Below are 15,805 nucleotides of genomic sequence, written 5' to 3' on the forward strand. Positions count from 1 at the left end.
TCCGTATAAGCAGGACTTTTACTCACTCGCTTTATTCAAATGTTTTAATATGACCATATTTGTTGTAACTCAAGATATGCCGTAATAGATATGGAACTAATAAAGATAAATGATGAACTTGGACGTTAATGGGGATTTTGCTACCAGCAACCAGTCACATGAACCAGAAACAATCCGATAAGTCTGATGGAGCATCATGCAAATGCCTTGTCTTGTCACGGACCTTGTCACACTGCAAGGGTCCAAGGGGACTTGGGATATTCCCCCTAAGTGCACTGAACTTTCCCATTATATATTCCCATCCCTGTACCGGAGTAAATGAATAATGATAGTCAGCTATTCTAGTCCTTCTCCGTCAACCAGTCTAAGACTCCTTAATCTGTGTACCATAGATAATGCTCCATTAAGGGAAATCAGTTTGGCTTCACTGATACAATTTAACACAGCAGTCAACCAAAGTTTTTGTTGGTGTCTAGTATCTCTCTGTGCACAATCATGATGAGGATTTGAGAGTATACCCACGTCTTACATTTGAGTCATTTAGCAGACGCTCTGATCCAGAGCGACTTACAGGGGCAATTTAGGGTTAAGTGCCTTGCTCAAGGGCACATCAACAGATTTGGTCAGGGATTCGAACCTGCGATCTTTCGGTTACAGGTCCAACGCTCTTAACCGCTAGGCTACCTGTTGACTCGCTGGACAACGCTTAGCCATGGAAAATGTACATGGGAATGGTAATCATCGGTAGACATCAGTGACGGTGGTATGATTTGATTATTGCTCCAGGTTCCAAATGGCTGGACTTGGGTTTAGCCACAGGAGTTGCCATGGATACTGTATGTCTGATGATCTTGTTTAGCAGATATAGTAGATTCGGTAATAAAGTGATACAAGGGCACAGGGTTTTTAATTAGATTCACATTTTAATGTTAACGAGCAAATGGAATATTGTCGATATTATTGATATTCTGTCATTATATGAGACTGTTTGTGTGGCAAACCAAGAGAGTTATGCCATCCTGACATTTAAAGCTTGTTATTTTCTCTATCTAACGTCTTTTTGCTGTCTCTTTCTCAGCCCTCACTAATGTGAAGTTATGGGCCATCGACCGCCAGTGTTTCCAGACCATTATGATGAGGACGGGCCTCATCAAACATGCCGAATACATGGAGTTTCTAAAGAGGTGGGCTCCTCTCTCTCTCTCTCTCTCTCTCTCTCTCTCTCTCTCTCGCTTTCCCTCTCACTTTCCCTCTCTCTCTTTCTCTCCCTCTCTTTCTCTGTCCTCCACCTCCCCTGAGATGCCATTCGAGCGAGGACTGAGGTTTGAATGACTGTCTCTGACAGTCACAGAATCACCTTCCCCCTCTTCCCGTTTCCTGTCACTCATGTCTGGGTGCACTGTTCAACAGAGACACTTGCTGGATGCATGTTCAAATGAGCATCAGGTGATTGTGCACTTCAGGTCTTTTATACTAAATCTATGTGTTACCACTTGGAACTGTTAAAACACCAGTTTATTGATCATTATCATACTATGTTTGATATCACTGTCCTCTTTCTGTTCACACAGCTGAGTCTAATCCATGCTAACCCATTGGCTGAGACTTTACATATTGATTTCACATTTCCTTTCTTTCTCAGCTTCAGACCTGCCTACTTTTAACTTTAAACATAGTTTTTGTGTTTAATATATAGTAGGCTTACCAATGGGTTTTCTGCTCTACAACAAACAGCTGACGTCCCTCTCAGACCAATATATTTACTCTTAGTAAACATACACAATACAGTAGATGATGAAATCCCCCTTTTCCGAGCAGGCAAGTCTTAGCGTGCCGTAGCAATAACAAAGGGCATCGTCATCACCGAATGAAGATTTCCCACCCAGTGATCAACTGTAGTGATTCAGATGGAAAGTCTACAACAGCTGTTTGACCACAAATACTCAGACAACACAATTCAAACACGTCCTCAAGTATTGATTTTCATACACAGACTACTTCAAATGCCTGTAAGTGGCCAGGGCTGGAATTTCCTTCTGTCTTCATACTGAAATAGTTAATTGAGGAAGAATGTTGCACCTATCTCTCATGCCAGAGGCCCTGCTGTGCCCTTTACTGGAAGTTCTGGACCCGATGATATCACATGCAGGGAAAGAGGAAATTGATTTGGGTGAAGTTTGCTTTTAGTGGTAAAATAAGATGCCTTTCTCCCCATGCATTGGCAGCTACAGCCGACTGGTGCTCAGGGGAGGAAGTCTCAAACATTCAATAAAGTCGTTTGACTTTTAATGGCTCATGTAATGTGATCTCTGAAAATGCACTCAATTTGTAAGAAAAGATACCTTCTGTGTCACAATATTTGTGAAGTAGCTTCTGCCAGTGCATCTCTTCAATATAGAATGTCAAATATCCAACTCATCAAACGCATCCATTTCTGAGGGAATAGTTTCCGTGGTAACAAGCAACAATTTTTCGAAGAGACTCGGAAGTTGTCAAACTGTCAGATTGTGTGTGTTTGTTTGTGCCCCCGTGTGCGTCCCCGCATGTTTGTTCTGTTTTTTGTGCGTGCATGTGTGTGTGCCTGCGTGCGTGCGTGAGTGCGTGTGTGTGTGTGTGCGCCCATGCATGTGCCCGCCCACGTGTGTGTGTGAGTGAAGTCTCTCTTGTTAAGGAGAGAGCATGCCAGAGGTATGTAAATATCTTTGAATCTGCCAAGAAAGCCTTCTTGAGCTTCCTGGAAGGCTTAGTATAATTGGCAGCTGCTCTCAGGCTCAACCTTAAACTAAAACCCTGTCCTGTTGTAAAAGAGGAAAAGAAAAACAAACCAACGTCACCCACATGTGAACATTGAGCTGTGGCTTACGACTGTGGTGATTCTGCACAAACTTCTCCCCACTTCAGATGATGCTGGTGTTAGGGGAGGGTTAAAGCACGTGTGAGAATTAGTATGCCGACACAGCTGTGCCTATATACATACGCCTGTGGAATTTATGTGCTGGTTTATTTTCCCTCTCTTTAGTCAGCCATAAAGATTCAACTCTTTCATGCAACCTGCTGTGCTGGCTTTTCCATAGATTCTTCATACCTGCTCTGCTAGTACATTGGTCTATAGGATTTCTTAAAGAGATAGACAACAGAGAGAGTATTGATGATGTGAACCTCGTGAATAAACCATATTTATCAGTCATAAAGCACCACAGCACCTAGTTCTGTTCACCAGCTGAGGACAGCATGAACGGTTGGCTTCACCTTCTGGCTGAACTCTACAAATAGCTAACTCTCGCTCCCTCTCCCCAACAGTGTTCCAACATTCCAAGGCCTTTCAGAAGAAATACTCAGCAAGCTAGCCGATGTTATGGAAGAGGTGAGTTTCCAAGGTGTCCTGGTTGAACATAGCGGTGTTTGTGGCAATGGATACTGATGATTTACCTCTATTTCATTGACTGTGTAATTGAGCCATTTTTTTTATGAACCACATCGTTACATAAAGAAGAATGGATGGCCTGGAAAAATCCTAATGATTATTATACTGTGGATATTCACACTTTAAAATAGGTTTATCTGGAAATGTAACTAAGCTGCAATTTATAGTCATTGCAATGTGGCAAGGATTTTCAGGTCTCCTGTCCTGGGCTGACAGAGCCATTTTAATTGATTTGAGGTCTCATCTGTAGACAGTAGCTCACCAGACACAACCTGAGGTAAAAACTCACTCTGACAACCGCTAACCTCTGGTCTGACAACCTCTGGCCCGACAACCTGACAACCTCTGGTCTGACAACCTGACAACCTCTGGTCTGACTGCAATAATATCTGTGTATAATTAGGAGACCACGTGACATGACCAGGAAAAATATCCAAATTAGACTATAACCAGAGCCCAGATTTACAGTATTCCAAGTCAGGTCACATGGTCAGGAAAACCTTTCTTGCTCTGATCAGAATATCAGACTGCTATCAACAGTGTGTCTAGTTTCTGGTTGTTAACTCTATATGACCTCGTACCGTAGATCTATGAGTAAGAGGGAACAATTATAGTTGTAATCCCCATCCTCAGAGCAGATTGCTAAGCCTCTTATTATTTACTGGCATGCAATTGGTTCCCTAAACTGTGGTAAGGGGTCCTCGGGACCACTCGAGCACCTCAGACATATTACATTAGGTATGCAAAAATGTATCTCTACAGTCTTTCACCTCCAATTTTTAAGCTTGTTAATTTCAGAACAAGCAAATGAGCTCTCTGATGTTCATTTTTAATTGGATGACTTGACCTCCTGTATCTTGTTTCCAAAGTTTCCAAAGAACATTTGGTAATGAAAACCACATAAATACAATTCCGGCATGCTTTCTCTATCAAAGTCAAATGAAGTATTAGCACAAAAATCACAGGGGGATTTCTTCTTCTTTTTTTGTATATAAAAAAGTAACTTTTTATGTAACTAGGCAAGTCAATTAAGAACAAATTCTTATGTACAATGACGGCCTACCCCGGCCAAACCCAGACAAACACTGGGCTAATTGTGCGCCGCCCTATGGGACTCCCAATCACAGCCGGATGTGATGCAGCCTGGAATCAAATAAATTATGTCATGGTTATCTTAGTGCATTGGATCAATAGAGGATTAGCTCCATTACGAACAAGTGTTGGCCTCATTTTTCATTGGCACCAACTGCTGCTTCTGAGTCACCCTGACTTCCCCAGCCCTTAAAGAACCACCAAGGAATTACATGCAAAGGGCAATCACAAGTCTGAGTTATACTTCAGATGATGAAACAGTATTTGGGGAGCAGTCATATCACAATCATACAATCCACTCCATAGTTCCCTAGGTGTTTCAGATGCATACAACTAGAATGTATATTCTGTTTCTATGTTCAGACACAGAATGCCCTATTGGTTACCAAGACACTATCCCTCCGACTGACTGAAATAAAACATGAGGAAAACCCAGAATGTTCAAACAGTTGAGTGCATTGAGCTCCAAAGGGGGCTGATGATAAATGTGCTGCCATGCAGCGTGGTGGAGTTGGGTTACCCTGTAGGAGTGGGAGCAGGGGCTCTTCCCAGGCATGAAGTGCCCAGGGCAGGCCAACCTCTCCCCTCAGGCTCCCTCTCTGATCCCCCTTCCTCTGCACATCTACAGTAATCCTGCCTGCTCGGTCTCTGCAGATAACCCACGCCTGCTGGCTTACTGCGAATGTGTGTGTATGTGTGCGTGCATGTGTGTGCGGGTGCGTTTAGTTAAAGAGGGGACACATCAGCAGAATACGCTAGAATCAATCAGACTATATGCACCTGCAGAACGATCAAAGAACGGTATTCAGCATGGAACAACACAATGCAGACAATCTCCTTGCCCAGTTTGTTTGTTGTCATGGTGAGTTGCCGAGACATGAAAATGTGATTGTAAAAATGGCATATTGCTAATTGCGTAGTTATCAATCATTCCTTATTGAACCTCAGTGTTAACACCATCCTCTCTGGATGTGTGCTGTGTTGTGCCTCGAAACTACAGTAGTGTTTAGCTTCAGTGTTTCCTGAAAGTATAGACAGTCATTGTACGAACATCAGGCTCAGAGATGGTATTTGTCTCGATTTAAATGAGGAAACACAGTGGTGAAGGTCACAAATGAGAACATTCGGGAACCTCAGGCAAACCCACTTTAAAACAACATCTGTGATGCGTGGCATTTCATTGAAGACTCAGAGATTTTTCTCATTATTTACTGTCACTCATCATTTCAGTAAAAAATCTGCAAACACCTATCTATGTGCATCCAGAGGAGTGTTGTGGCGTGTGTCTGCGTGTGCGTGCGTGCAGGCAACTAATACTTAGGCATTCAAGTAGTGATGTTTTCCTCCAAAGATGTGATGTGGAGGCTTCTTTGTGACATGGAGGCTGGATTATGGAACAAGCTCCTAGAGCCTTGCATTGTGGGATAAGGAAAATACTCCTGTGGGAGCAGAACACCAAGGCATGATAACTGGAGAATCTACTTTAGAACACAACTACAGGGGAATCCCCTGGGTATACAGTGTGGCCAGTGGCTAGTATGATCAGAAGACATTTTGTTTGTACAAAACGGCATCGTTTTTTTTTCTTACTTTGACTTCACACTTAGTTTAAGTGACAGACGCAATAAGAGCCTTTGACAGCACCCTGTCTACAAGTTCATTCACAGTTAACCCTCCCTTGGTGTTACTCTGAAACGGATGACAGTCTCCTCAAGCACACTGGGAAAAGAAACAAACTCATTATGTCACCAGCCATATCAGCTGTAACAGAACAGCAGAGTAGGTCTTGGTTTCTCATTCCATATGCAAATCAAAGGAGACTGGGGCACCCAGGGTAAGAAAGTAACTGATTCTTGTCAAATTAAAGTGATAGATACGTAAAGTCAAGAAGTAATTGAGTGTTGTGGAGCAGAATGTTCTGCGTGTGCCTGGGCACCTTTTCATCATGGCACTTCAACCATGCCTTTCCTCTCTTTTAATGACTTGCCAATTACATAATGTGAAATACCCACTACCTCCACTCCAAGACTACTGTTTGATGTTTAGCCACCATTCATAATGAAAATAAAATCTTGAGATTCTTCTGGTAAGTTGTAACTTTTTAAAACTCAACACATTAATTACTTATCAACTCATCTTTGAAAGTGAGATTCAAAAGACGTTAGGATGTTTTAAGCAGTTTGCACTAGTCTTATATTTATGCTATATATACTGCTCAAAAAAATAAAGGGAACACTTAAACAACACATCCTAGATCTGAATGAAATAAATAATCTTATGAAATACTTTTTTCTTTACATAGTTGAATGTGCTGACAACAAAATCACACAAAAATAATCAATGGAAATCCAATTTATCAACCCATGGAGGTCTGGATTTGGAGTCACACTCAAAATTAAAGTGGAAAACCACACTACAGGCTGATCCAACTTTGATGTAATGTCCTTAAAACAAGTCAAAATGAGGCTCAGTAGTGTGTGTGGCCTCCACGTGCCTGTATGACCTCCCTACAACGCCTGGGCATGCTCCTGATGAGGTGGCGGATGGTCTCCTGAGGGATCTCCTCCCAGACCTGGACTAAAGCATCCGCCAACTCCTGGACAGTCTGTGGTGCAACGTGGCGTTGGTGGATGGAGCGAGACATGATGTCCCAGATGTGCTCAATTGGATTCAGGTCTGGGGAACAGGCGGGCCAGTCCATAGCATCAATGCCTTCCTCTTGCAGGAACTGCTGACACACTCCAGCCGCATGAGGTCTAGCATTGTCTTGTATTAGGAGGAACCCAGGGCCAACCGCATCAGCATATGGTCTCACAAGGGGTCTGAGGATCTCATCTCGGTACCTAATGGCAGTCAGGCTACCTCTGGAGAGCACATGGAGGGCTGTGCGGACCCCCAAAGAAATGCCACCCCACACCATGACTGACCCACTGCCACACCGGTCATGCTGGAGGATGTTGCAGGCAGCAGAACGTTCTCCACGGCATCTCCAGACTCTGTCACGTCTGTCACGTGCTCAGTGTGAACCTGCTTTCATCTGTGAAGAGCACAGGGCGCCAGTGGCGAATTTGCCAATCTTGGTGTTCTCTGGCAAATGCCAAACGTCCTGCACGGTGTTGGGCTGTAAGCACAACCCCCACCTGTGGACGTCGGGCCCTCATACCACCCTCATGGAGTCTGTTTCTGACCGTTTGAGCAGACACATGCACATTTGTGGCCTGCTGGAAGTCATTTTGCAGGGCTCTGGCAGTGCTTCTCCTGCTCCTCCTTGCACAAAGGTGGAGGTAGCGGTCCTGCTGCTGGGTTGTTGCCCTCCTACGGCCTCCTCCACATCTCCTGATGTACTGGCCTGTCTCCTGGTAGCGCCTCCATGCTCTGGACACTACGCTGACAGACACAGCAAACCTTCTTGCCACAGCTTGCATTGATGTGCCATTCTGGATGAGCTGCACTACCTGAGCCACTTGTGTGGGTTGTAGACTCTGTCTCATGCTACCACTAGAGTGAAAGCACCGCCAGCATTCAAAAGTGACCAAAACATCAGCCAGGAAGCATAGGAACTGAGAAGTGGTCTGTGGTCCCCACCTGCAGAACCACTCCTTTATTGGGGGTATCTTGCTAATTGCCTATAATTTCCACCTGTTGTCTATTCCATTTGCACAACATCATGTGAAATTTATTGTCAATCAGTGTTGCTTCCTAAGTGGACAGTTTGATTTCACAGAAGTGTGATTGACTTGGAGTTGCATTGTGTTGTTTAAGTGTTCCCTTTATTTTTTTGAACAGTGTAGTTTAGCTACTGTATGGGGACAAGTATCTATCTAAACTCAGTAAAAAAAAGAAATGGGCCTTTTTCAGGACCCTGTCTTTCAAAGATAATTTGTAAAAATCCAAATAACTTCACAGATCTTCATTGTAAAGGGTTTAAACACTGTTTCCCATGCTTGTTCAATGAACCATAAACAATCAATGAACATGCACCTGTGGAACGGTCGTTAAGACACTAACAGCTTACAGACGGTAGGCAATTAAGATCACAGTTATGAAAACTTAGGACACTAAAGAGGCTTTTCTACTGACTCTGAAAAACACCAAAAGAAAGATGCCCAGGGTCCCTGCTCATCTGCGTGAATGTGCATTAGGCATGCTGCAAGGAGCCATGAGGACTGCAGATGTGGCCAGGATCGTGCTCGCAGTGGCAGACTACGTGTAACAACACCTGCATAGGATCGGTACATCCAAACATCACACCTGCGGGACAGGTACAGGATGGCAACAACAACTTCCCAAGTTACACCAGGAACGCACAATCCCTGCATCAGTGCTCAGACTGTCCGCAATAGGCTGAGAGAGGCTGGACTGAGGGCTTGTAGGCCTGTTGTAAGGCAGGTCCTCACCAGACATCACTGGCAACAACGTCGCCTATGGGCACAAACCCACCGTCGCTGGACCAGACAGGACTGGCAAAAGTGCTCTTCTCTGATGAGTCACGGTTTTGTCTCACCAGGGTGATGGTCGTACTGCTCGTTCTGTGCGTGATTTTCTGCGAGACAGGAATGTCAGTGTTCTGCTATGGCCAGCGAAGAGCCCGGATCACAATCCCATTGAGCACGTCTGGGACCTGTTGGATCGGAGGGTGAGGGCTAGGGCCATTCCCCCCAGAAATGTCTGGGAACTTGCAGGTGCCTTGGTGGAAGAGTGGGATAACATCTCACAGCAAGAACAGGAAAATCTGGTGCAGTCCATGAGGAGGAGATGCACTGCAGTACTTAATGCAGCTGGTGGCCACACCAGATACTGACTGTTACTTTTGACCCCCCCTTTGTTCAGGGACACCTGAACACACAACTTGTTCAGTTTATGTCTCAGTTGTTGAATCTTGTTATGTTCATACAAATATTTACACATGTTAAGGTTGCTGAAAATAAACGCAGTTGACTGCGAGAGGACGTTTCTTTTTTTGCTGAGTTTACTAGTCATTGGAATGCCCATTCCTTAGCGGAAACCGCTCTAGACACAGGTGGTTTATTTCAATTTGGGAGAAAGAAAAACAAAGTCTGGGTCAGCCCAAAAAGTAATGTTCCCTTAAATTAACTATTGATTTTTGTTCTTCTCCGTCTTCATGGATTTTTCCCATGCAGTTTCAATGAATTCTGTTGCCATTTTCTTCCAAGCCTAAAAATATACTAAAGCAGAGAAAGAAACTAGAAAGAGCTGTTGAAAGACAGTTCACCTTTGTCACTGCTGATGACTGATCCTCCCAACCTACTCTAACTGGTAAATAAATACTGACTAGCATAAACACTCTTTACTCTAAAAAAGAAATTGGTGAGCTGTGGTGTTTAACATCGTTTACTGTACAGTCATTCCAGAGCTGGAGAAACATACAGTACACATAGTACCATGGTGCCTGGTATGAAGAAACTGTACAGTATCAAGAATGTTAACAATGCAGATATGAATCATGGTGGTATCAAACCCCCAGAATCATACTATGGATGTGTGTCTAAGCAGGCAGCAGTTGAATTGGGAGTAGAGGTTTATTTTTAATTCCGGACATCTGGGCTTGGTCAGCTAGGGGAGTGGGCGGCCATTCCCCGTTCCCACACTGTTCTGTTCTGGCCCATACACAGCAGAGCAGAGCATGTCAATAGTTCACTGTTTTCCATCTGATGTGTGAGGGTAATTAAGCAGCTACAGATGTAGAATCAACATTTGATCACACTGTTGCAGGAGAACTTTCTTGCATTGCAGGAAATGTAACACTTGTAGTGTATTTCAGGTTTAAGAAGGCTTGTGAAGTTTGCATTTTCCACTTAGAAATCCCTACAAAAAAATTCCATCAATCCACATAATAATTCACATTTCCTTTTGCTGCGGGATTATTTTCCTGCTTTAGCAAACTGGCTCAAATTAAGATGCTACACCTGTATCACCAATCGATGGGTGGCAGACAGGTCACATGCTAAACTAAAGAGGAATGAAAAAGGAATGTTACCACAACCTGTCAATCATCATTGAATACAAAAGATTGGAAATAATGCAATTTATTTATTATTTACATAATGTATTTTATGCATAGTGATAAAACACTACAGGCCATAATTTCCCCTTGATAAGCCTGCCCATTATACCAAGGAATCTCATTTCCGATTCATGACCCTTCCCTTCACTCCATCTTTATTGAAATGGTTCTGCTGTCCATTTTAAATTAATATGGGGGCTTCGAGCTCCAGTTGATCTCTTTCTTCTTGATGCATCAAAAGTCAAAGTTATTGGCTACCACCAATCCATAAAAACCTGCTATTATCTACTCTTACCTCAGACCTATTTATTTATCATGGCTAATGTACTTTTTTTTAACACAATCATCCCTACTGTGTTTCATTATACTTTCCACCAAAGTCCACGTTAATCTAGTGCTACCTATATAGGAGCTCAGTTGACTTCCTGCCACTCTGAAAACCGAACAAGTGGAAAAGAGCAGCTAAGCCGTGTCTGGAGTCCTATATCCTGGGGGACCTGACCCTGAGCTGTTGCTGTGTGCTTTTCTTCCTCCCCGGCCTACAAAGAGGTGTAATGAGTTCCCACTCAAAAATATATTGCATAAAGCTTACTTCATTATTCAATGTTTCACTTATTTTTTACTGCGTCAGGGATAGTGCACACAGACATTTCGCCTTTACAGCCTTCTTCAGTGTGTAGGTACAATTTCTTTAATTCAAAACAGCATTTTTAAAGAACTACAGTTGAGTAGCAGGTGCTTCTAATCAGGGTGATCACTCATTGGCCATTCAGCGATGTGGCTTATCTGGCCTACCTGTATACAAATTAGTCACGAAGAGATACAGAAACATAGGGTAGGGGAGCGGGCACGAAAGCCAACTCACAAATCAATCGGCGCAGGTGTCCGCTCATCTAAATACATCACATCAATTCATGAGATAGCCACCACAATGTACATCAGACAAAGCCAATCATAAATATGTGGGGCTAACTCATAAACGATATGCAACATCTGATATGGACAGTGTTCTTGTATAACAGTCTAAATGTGGTTTATAGGATGGAGGTGAAATCTATTCTTCGTTCAAACCGTGTGGAGATACAGAATTTAATGTATATATCAACATGGCTTCTCTTTGGAGTCATTTGTTGTCATAGTTAGCTCCTTTAAGTGGTGGATATATTTTTCAATCAAGACGCAACGCAATTCATTCATATAATGTTCTACTGTTCTATGAAGTGTCTCGCAGCTGGCGAGGGGATATCTTGACGTCTAATAGTAGATTTATGTTCTCCAAAGATGTACTTTCATGGTGCACGATTAAAATAACTCAATGAAATGTCAGGAAGGGAACTCTGAGGGTAGTCCCTGATTGGTCCTTTAGAATTGCTCAGTGATACACAATAGTGAGTAGCCGTCAGGGGGAGAATGAATGACAAGATAAATGATATGTTAACAGAACATGAAATTAAAAGGCTCCTAGTTGATTTACTTATCACCCAGCAGTAGATGTTCAAATGTCTCTCCTTCTTCATCTGACCACATTTGAGCAGGAGGGGGGTAATTATTGGAAACATGTCACTGGTTGAAAGGGAAACACTTCCCATAGAGCCCTGCTGCCTGCTGGTCTGATGCGAAGCAGCAGCAGCCCTATATCTCAGTTTCGGTCCCAATCTGATAAATGCAGGATGTTTCATTCAGAAAAAGAGAATGTATCATTTTTAACATCACAACTGATATTGATGTCATGCTTGTCTTCTTTGGTCTCATTTGTCAGTACATGGTCTGTGTTACACATTGATTCTATTTTCCTAACTGCTATTCTGCATTGGGGCAACTGGTGACGATTCAACATGGTCGTTGCGTGCCTGACAGAGGCCTGTCCTCAGCGAGACCTCTTCGTCCAGTTCAGGGCAGTGCTGAGTGACACTTCTCTTCCTCTCCTTACAGACGCACTACGGGGACGGGGAGTACATCATCAGACAAGGAGCCAGAGGGGACACCTTCTTCATCATCAGCAAGGGGAAGGTGAGGGAGGACACCATCAACATCACGTAGACCAACCATTCCATTTTATGAAGAGAGGTGCGTGTATTAATAGCAGAGGTGCATGGCGTCAGTGGGGCTAGCCAAGGAATGTCTACTATGGTGATTACAGTAGAGGTTAGTTCAATGTCATTAAGAGGTGATCTTATCCTCCTGAGGGTATATACTCGATTTGTGATGGAACTCCCTGCCGTTAAATCGGAATGGTTGCTATTTTAAGCTGTCTTTCCCCTTCCGTGTGGGTTTCAGAATGAGGCCCCTCTATTAAAGCATTGAATGACTGCTGATCTCTTTTCTGACAGGTTAATGTCACCAGGGAGGATTTGCCCAATGACATGCCTGTGTACCTGCGAGCCCTGGGCAAAGGAGACTGGTTTGGGGAGAAAGCCCTGCAGGGGTATGTTGATTTATTTCTGAAAAGGCCATATAAAGATTTTTCAATACTGAGTGAAACCTACTTCTTTCCAATCTCCTCCAGATATAATATGTAAGTGATTGGATTATGTAATACCGGTATGTAACACCCCATGCACATTCAGTCCAAGATCAGAGAGGAAAAGAGAGAGAGAGATAGAGGGAGAGTTTGAGAAAGAGGGTTAGGATATGAGTGAAGAGGTGATCAGGCCACCACACTGTATCTATCATAGTGAAGAGCCCCACCGTGTTCGAACAGTCAGCAGCCTCTCTCAGATCACACTTAAGGGAAAGTCACCCCAAAGTTCAGCTTTTCACATATTACAATTACCCCGCTGTTGCATATTGTTAACCTGTTAGAGGCCATGGAGGGAGGCACTATTGCTGAAGAGATTGTATTGTGAAAGAGAGGTCGTATGGAAAAAGTCAGATCAGTTGATCAAGTGGTGTGTATTATGAAGTACTGCATCACATTTGATGTAAAGTTATGCAAGTAGGCCTAGTTTATGTGAGACACAGTACAGATGTAAGACAAAAGGAAAAAGGCCTCCTCAAATTGTGTTTATTCTCTTTGTTTGTAATGGTTTCATTTTTTAATTTTTTTTTAAAAACATTTTAGTCATTTAGCAGACGCTCTTATCCAGAGCGACTTACAGTAGTGAATGCATACATTTCATACATTTATTTTCATCTCACTGTGTTAACATAACAAAAGCTCTCCCCTTAGCATGACAGCTACTTGAAGTTCAGCCATTCTTCTCTGTACTTTTATAGCTGTGGAACAATGCTATTTAGGTCATTGGTCCTAAGGTGTAGAAAGCAGCAGCTATCACACTGATTAGAATAGTCTATCAATGAAGACCTGGGGGCTCCTTCTTTCACTCAGTCAGTTAGTCATTGAGTCAGTGTGGTGTGAGGACAGTTATCCAAGATGGCGTAGCAGTCGGACGTGTGTTTTGTCTTGTCCCGTGTGAATATAATTTTCCTCGTTTTTTTCTTCTTGTGTATATTTTAATCTCACTTTCCATGTACGAATGAATAAGTATGAAAATACTCTCCTGCAACCCGCCTCACCCAATGTGGTACGGATCTTCTATTTTTATACTTTAGAACCGGAACACCCATCAGCAGCTAGCCAGCTAACTAGCTACTAGTTAGCCACTGCTAGCGGTCTTCACCGTTAACTCGGACACCAGCCAGCCTCAGCTCGGTCAATACCTGCCAGTCTGCACAGCGCGATATCAACCCAGAGCATATCGGACTGCTTTTTCTCTACCACATCTCCTGATACCTACCGCAAGCTCTGAACTTTTACACCGGATCATCGCATCTAGCTAGCTGCTATCCGAGTGGCTACTCCTGGCTAACGTCTCTGTCCCGAAGCACCAGTTAGCCTTGAGCTAGCCTCGAGCTAGGCCCATCTCCCGGCTAGCCAAAGAGGTCCGACGTAACCGTCCGAGGTGGTTTCAACAGGCTCTTCCGTTGCGACGTCGCTGAAGGCCCTTCTGCTAGCCTCGGCCCGCTAGCTATCTGAATCGCCGTGTCTCCACCTCGCCTAGCGTAGTAGCGACTACTGAATGGGCACCCTGACTCACCTATTGCTACTCATTGGACCTTATGATCACTCGGCTACACATGCCTCTCCCTAATGTCAATATGCCTTGTCTATTGCTGTTTTGGTTAGGGATTATGGTCTTATTTCACTGTAGTGCCCCCAGCCCTAACCAATATGCCTTAGATAGCCCTTTTGTCCCACTGGTGCCTCTAGAGACAAAACCTCTCTCATCATCACTCAATGCCTAGGTTTACCTCCACTGTACTCAAATCCGACCATACCTTTGTCTGTACATTATGCCTTGAATCTATTCTTCCACGCCCAGAAATCTGCTCCTTTTACTCTCTGTTCCGAACACACTAGACGACCAGTTCTTATAGCCTTTAGCCGTACCCTTATCCTACTCCTCCTCTGTTCCTCTGGTGATGTAGAGGTTAACCCAGGCCCTGCAGCCCCCAGCACCACTCCCATTCCCCAGGCGCTCTCATTTGTTGACTTCTGTAACCATGTAAGCCTTGGTTTCATGCATGTTAACATCAGAAGCCTCCTCCCTAAGTTTGTTTTATTCACTGCTTTAGCACATTCCGCCAACCCTGATGTCCTAGCTGTGTCTGAATCCTGGCACCAAAAATCCTGAAATTTCCATCCCCAACTACAACATTTTCCGACGAAACAGAACTGCCAAAGGGGGCGGACTTGCAATCTATTGCAGAGATCGCCTGCAGAGTTCTGTCATACTATCCAGGACTGTGCCCAAATAATTTGAGCTTCTACTTTTAAAAATCCACCATTTCAGAAACAAGTCTCTCACTGTTGCCGCTTGTTATAGACCAGCCTCAGCCCCCAGCTGTGCCCTGGACACCATATGTGAATTGATTCCCCCCATCTATCTTCAGAGTTTGTACTGTTAGGTGACCTAAACTGGGATATGCTTAACACCCCGGCCATCCTACAATCTAAGATAGATGCCTTCAATCTCACACAAATTATCAATGAACCTACCAGGTACAACCCTAAATCCGTAACCATGGGCACCCTCTTAGGTATCATCCTGACCAATTTGCCCTCTAAATGCACCTCTGCTGTCTTCAACTAGGATCTCAGCGATCACTGCCTCATTGCCTGCGTCCGTAATGGGTCCGACGACCACCCCTCATCACTGTCAAACGCTCCCTAAAACACTTCAGCAAGCAGGCCTTTCTAATCGACCTGGACCGGGTATCCTGGAAAGATATTGACATCATCCTGTCAGTAGAGGATGCCTGGT

General features: G+C 43.8%; 1 protein-coding gene across 4 annotated transcripts in view; it reads left to right on the forward strand.

The window, feature by feature from the left end:
* Window positions 1-15,805, forward strand: part of prkg1b (protein kinase cGMP-dependent 1b) — a 160,555-nt gene that overhangs the window by 104,991 nt on the left and 39,759 nt on the right. For all 4 annotated transcript variants that reach the window (XM_014179311.3, XM_014179313.3, XM_014179310.3 and 1 more), the window contains exons 4-7: window positions 1,079-1,184; window positions 3,301-3,364; window positions 12,474-12,551; window positions 12,872-12,966. In XM_014179311.3, coding sequence (XP_014034786.1) covers window positions 1,079-1,184; window positions 3,301-3,364; window positions 12,474-12,551; window positions 12,872-12,966 — 343 coding nt within the window. The remainder of the gene's footprint in view (window positions 1-1,078; window positions 1,185-3,300; window positions 3,365-12,473; window positions 12,552-12,871; window positions 12,967-15,805) is intronic.

Source organism: Salmo salar, chromosome 28, assembly GCF_965601325.2.
Source record: "Salmo salar chromosome 28, fSalSal1, whole genome shotgun sequence".
NCBI lineage: Eukaryota > Metazoa > Chordata > Actinopteri > Salmoniformes > Salmonidae > Salmo > Salmo salar.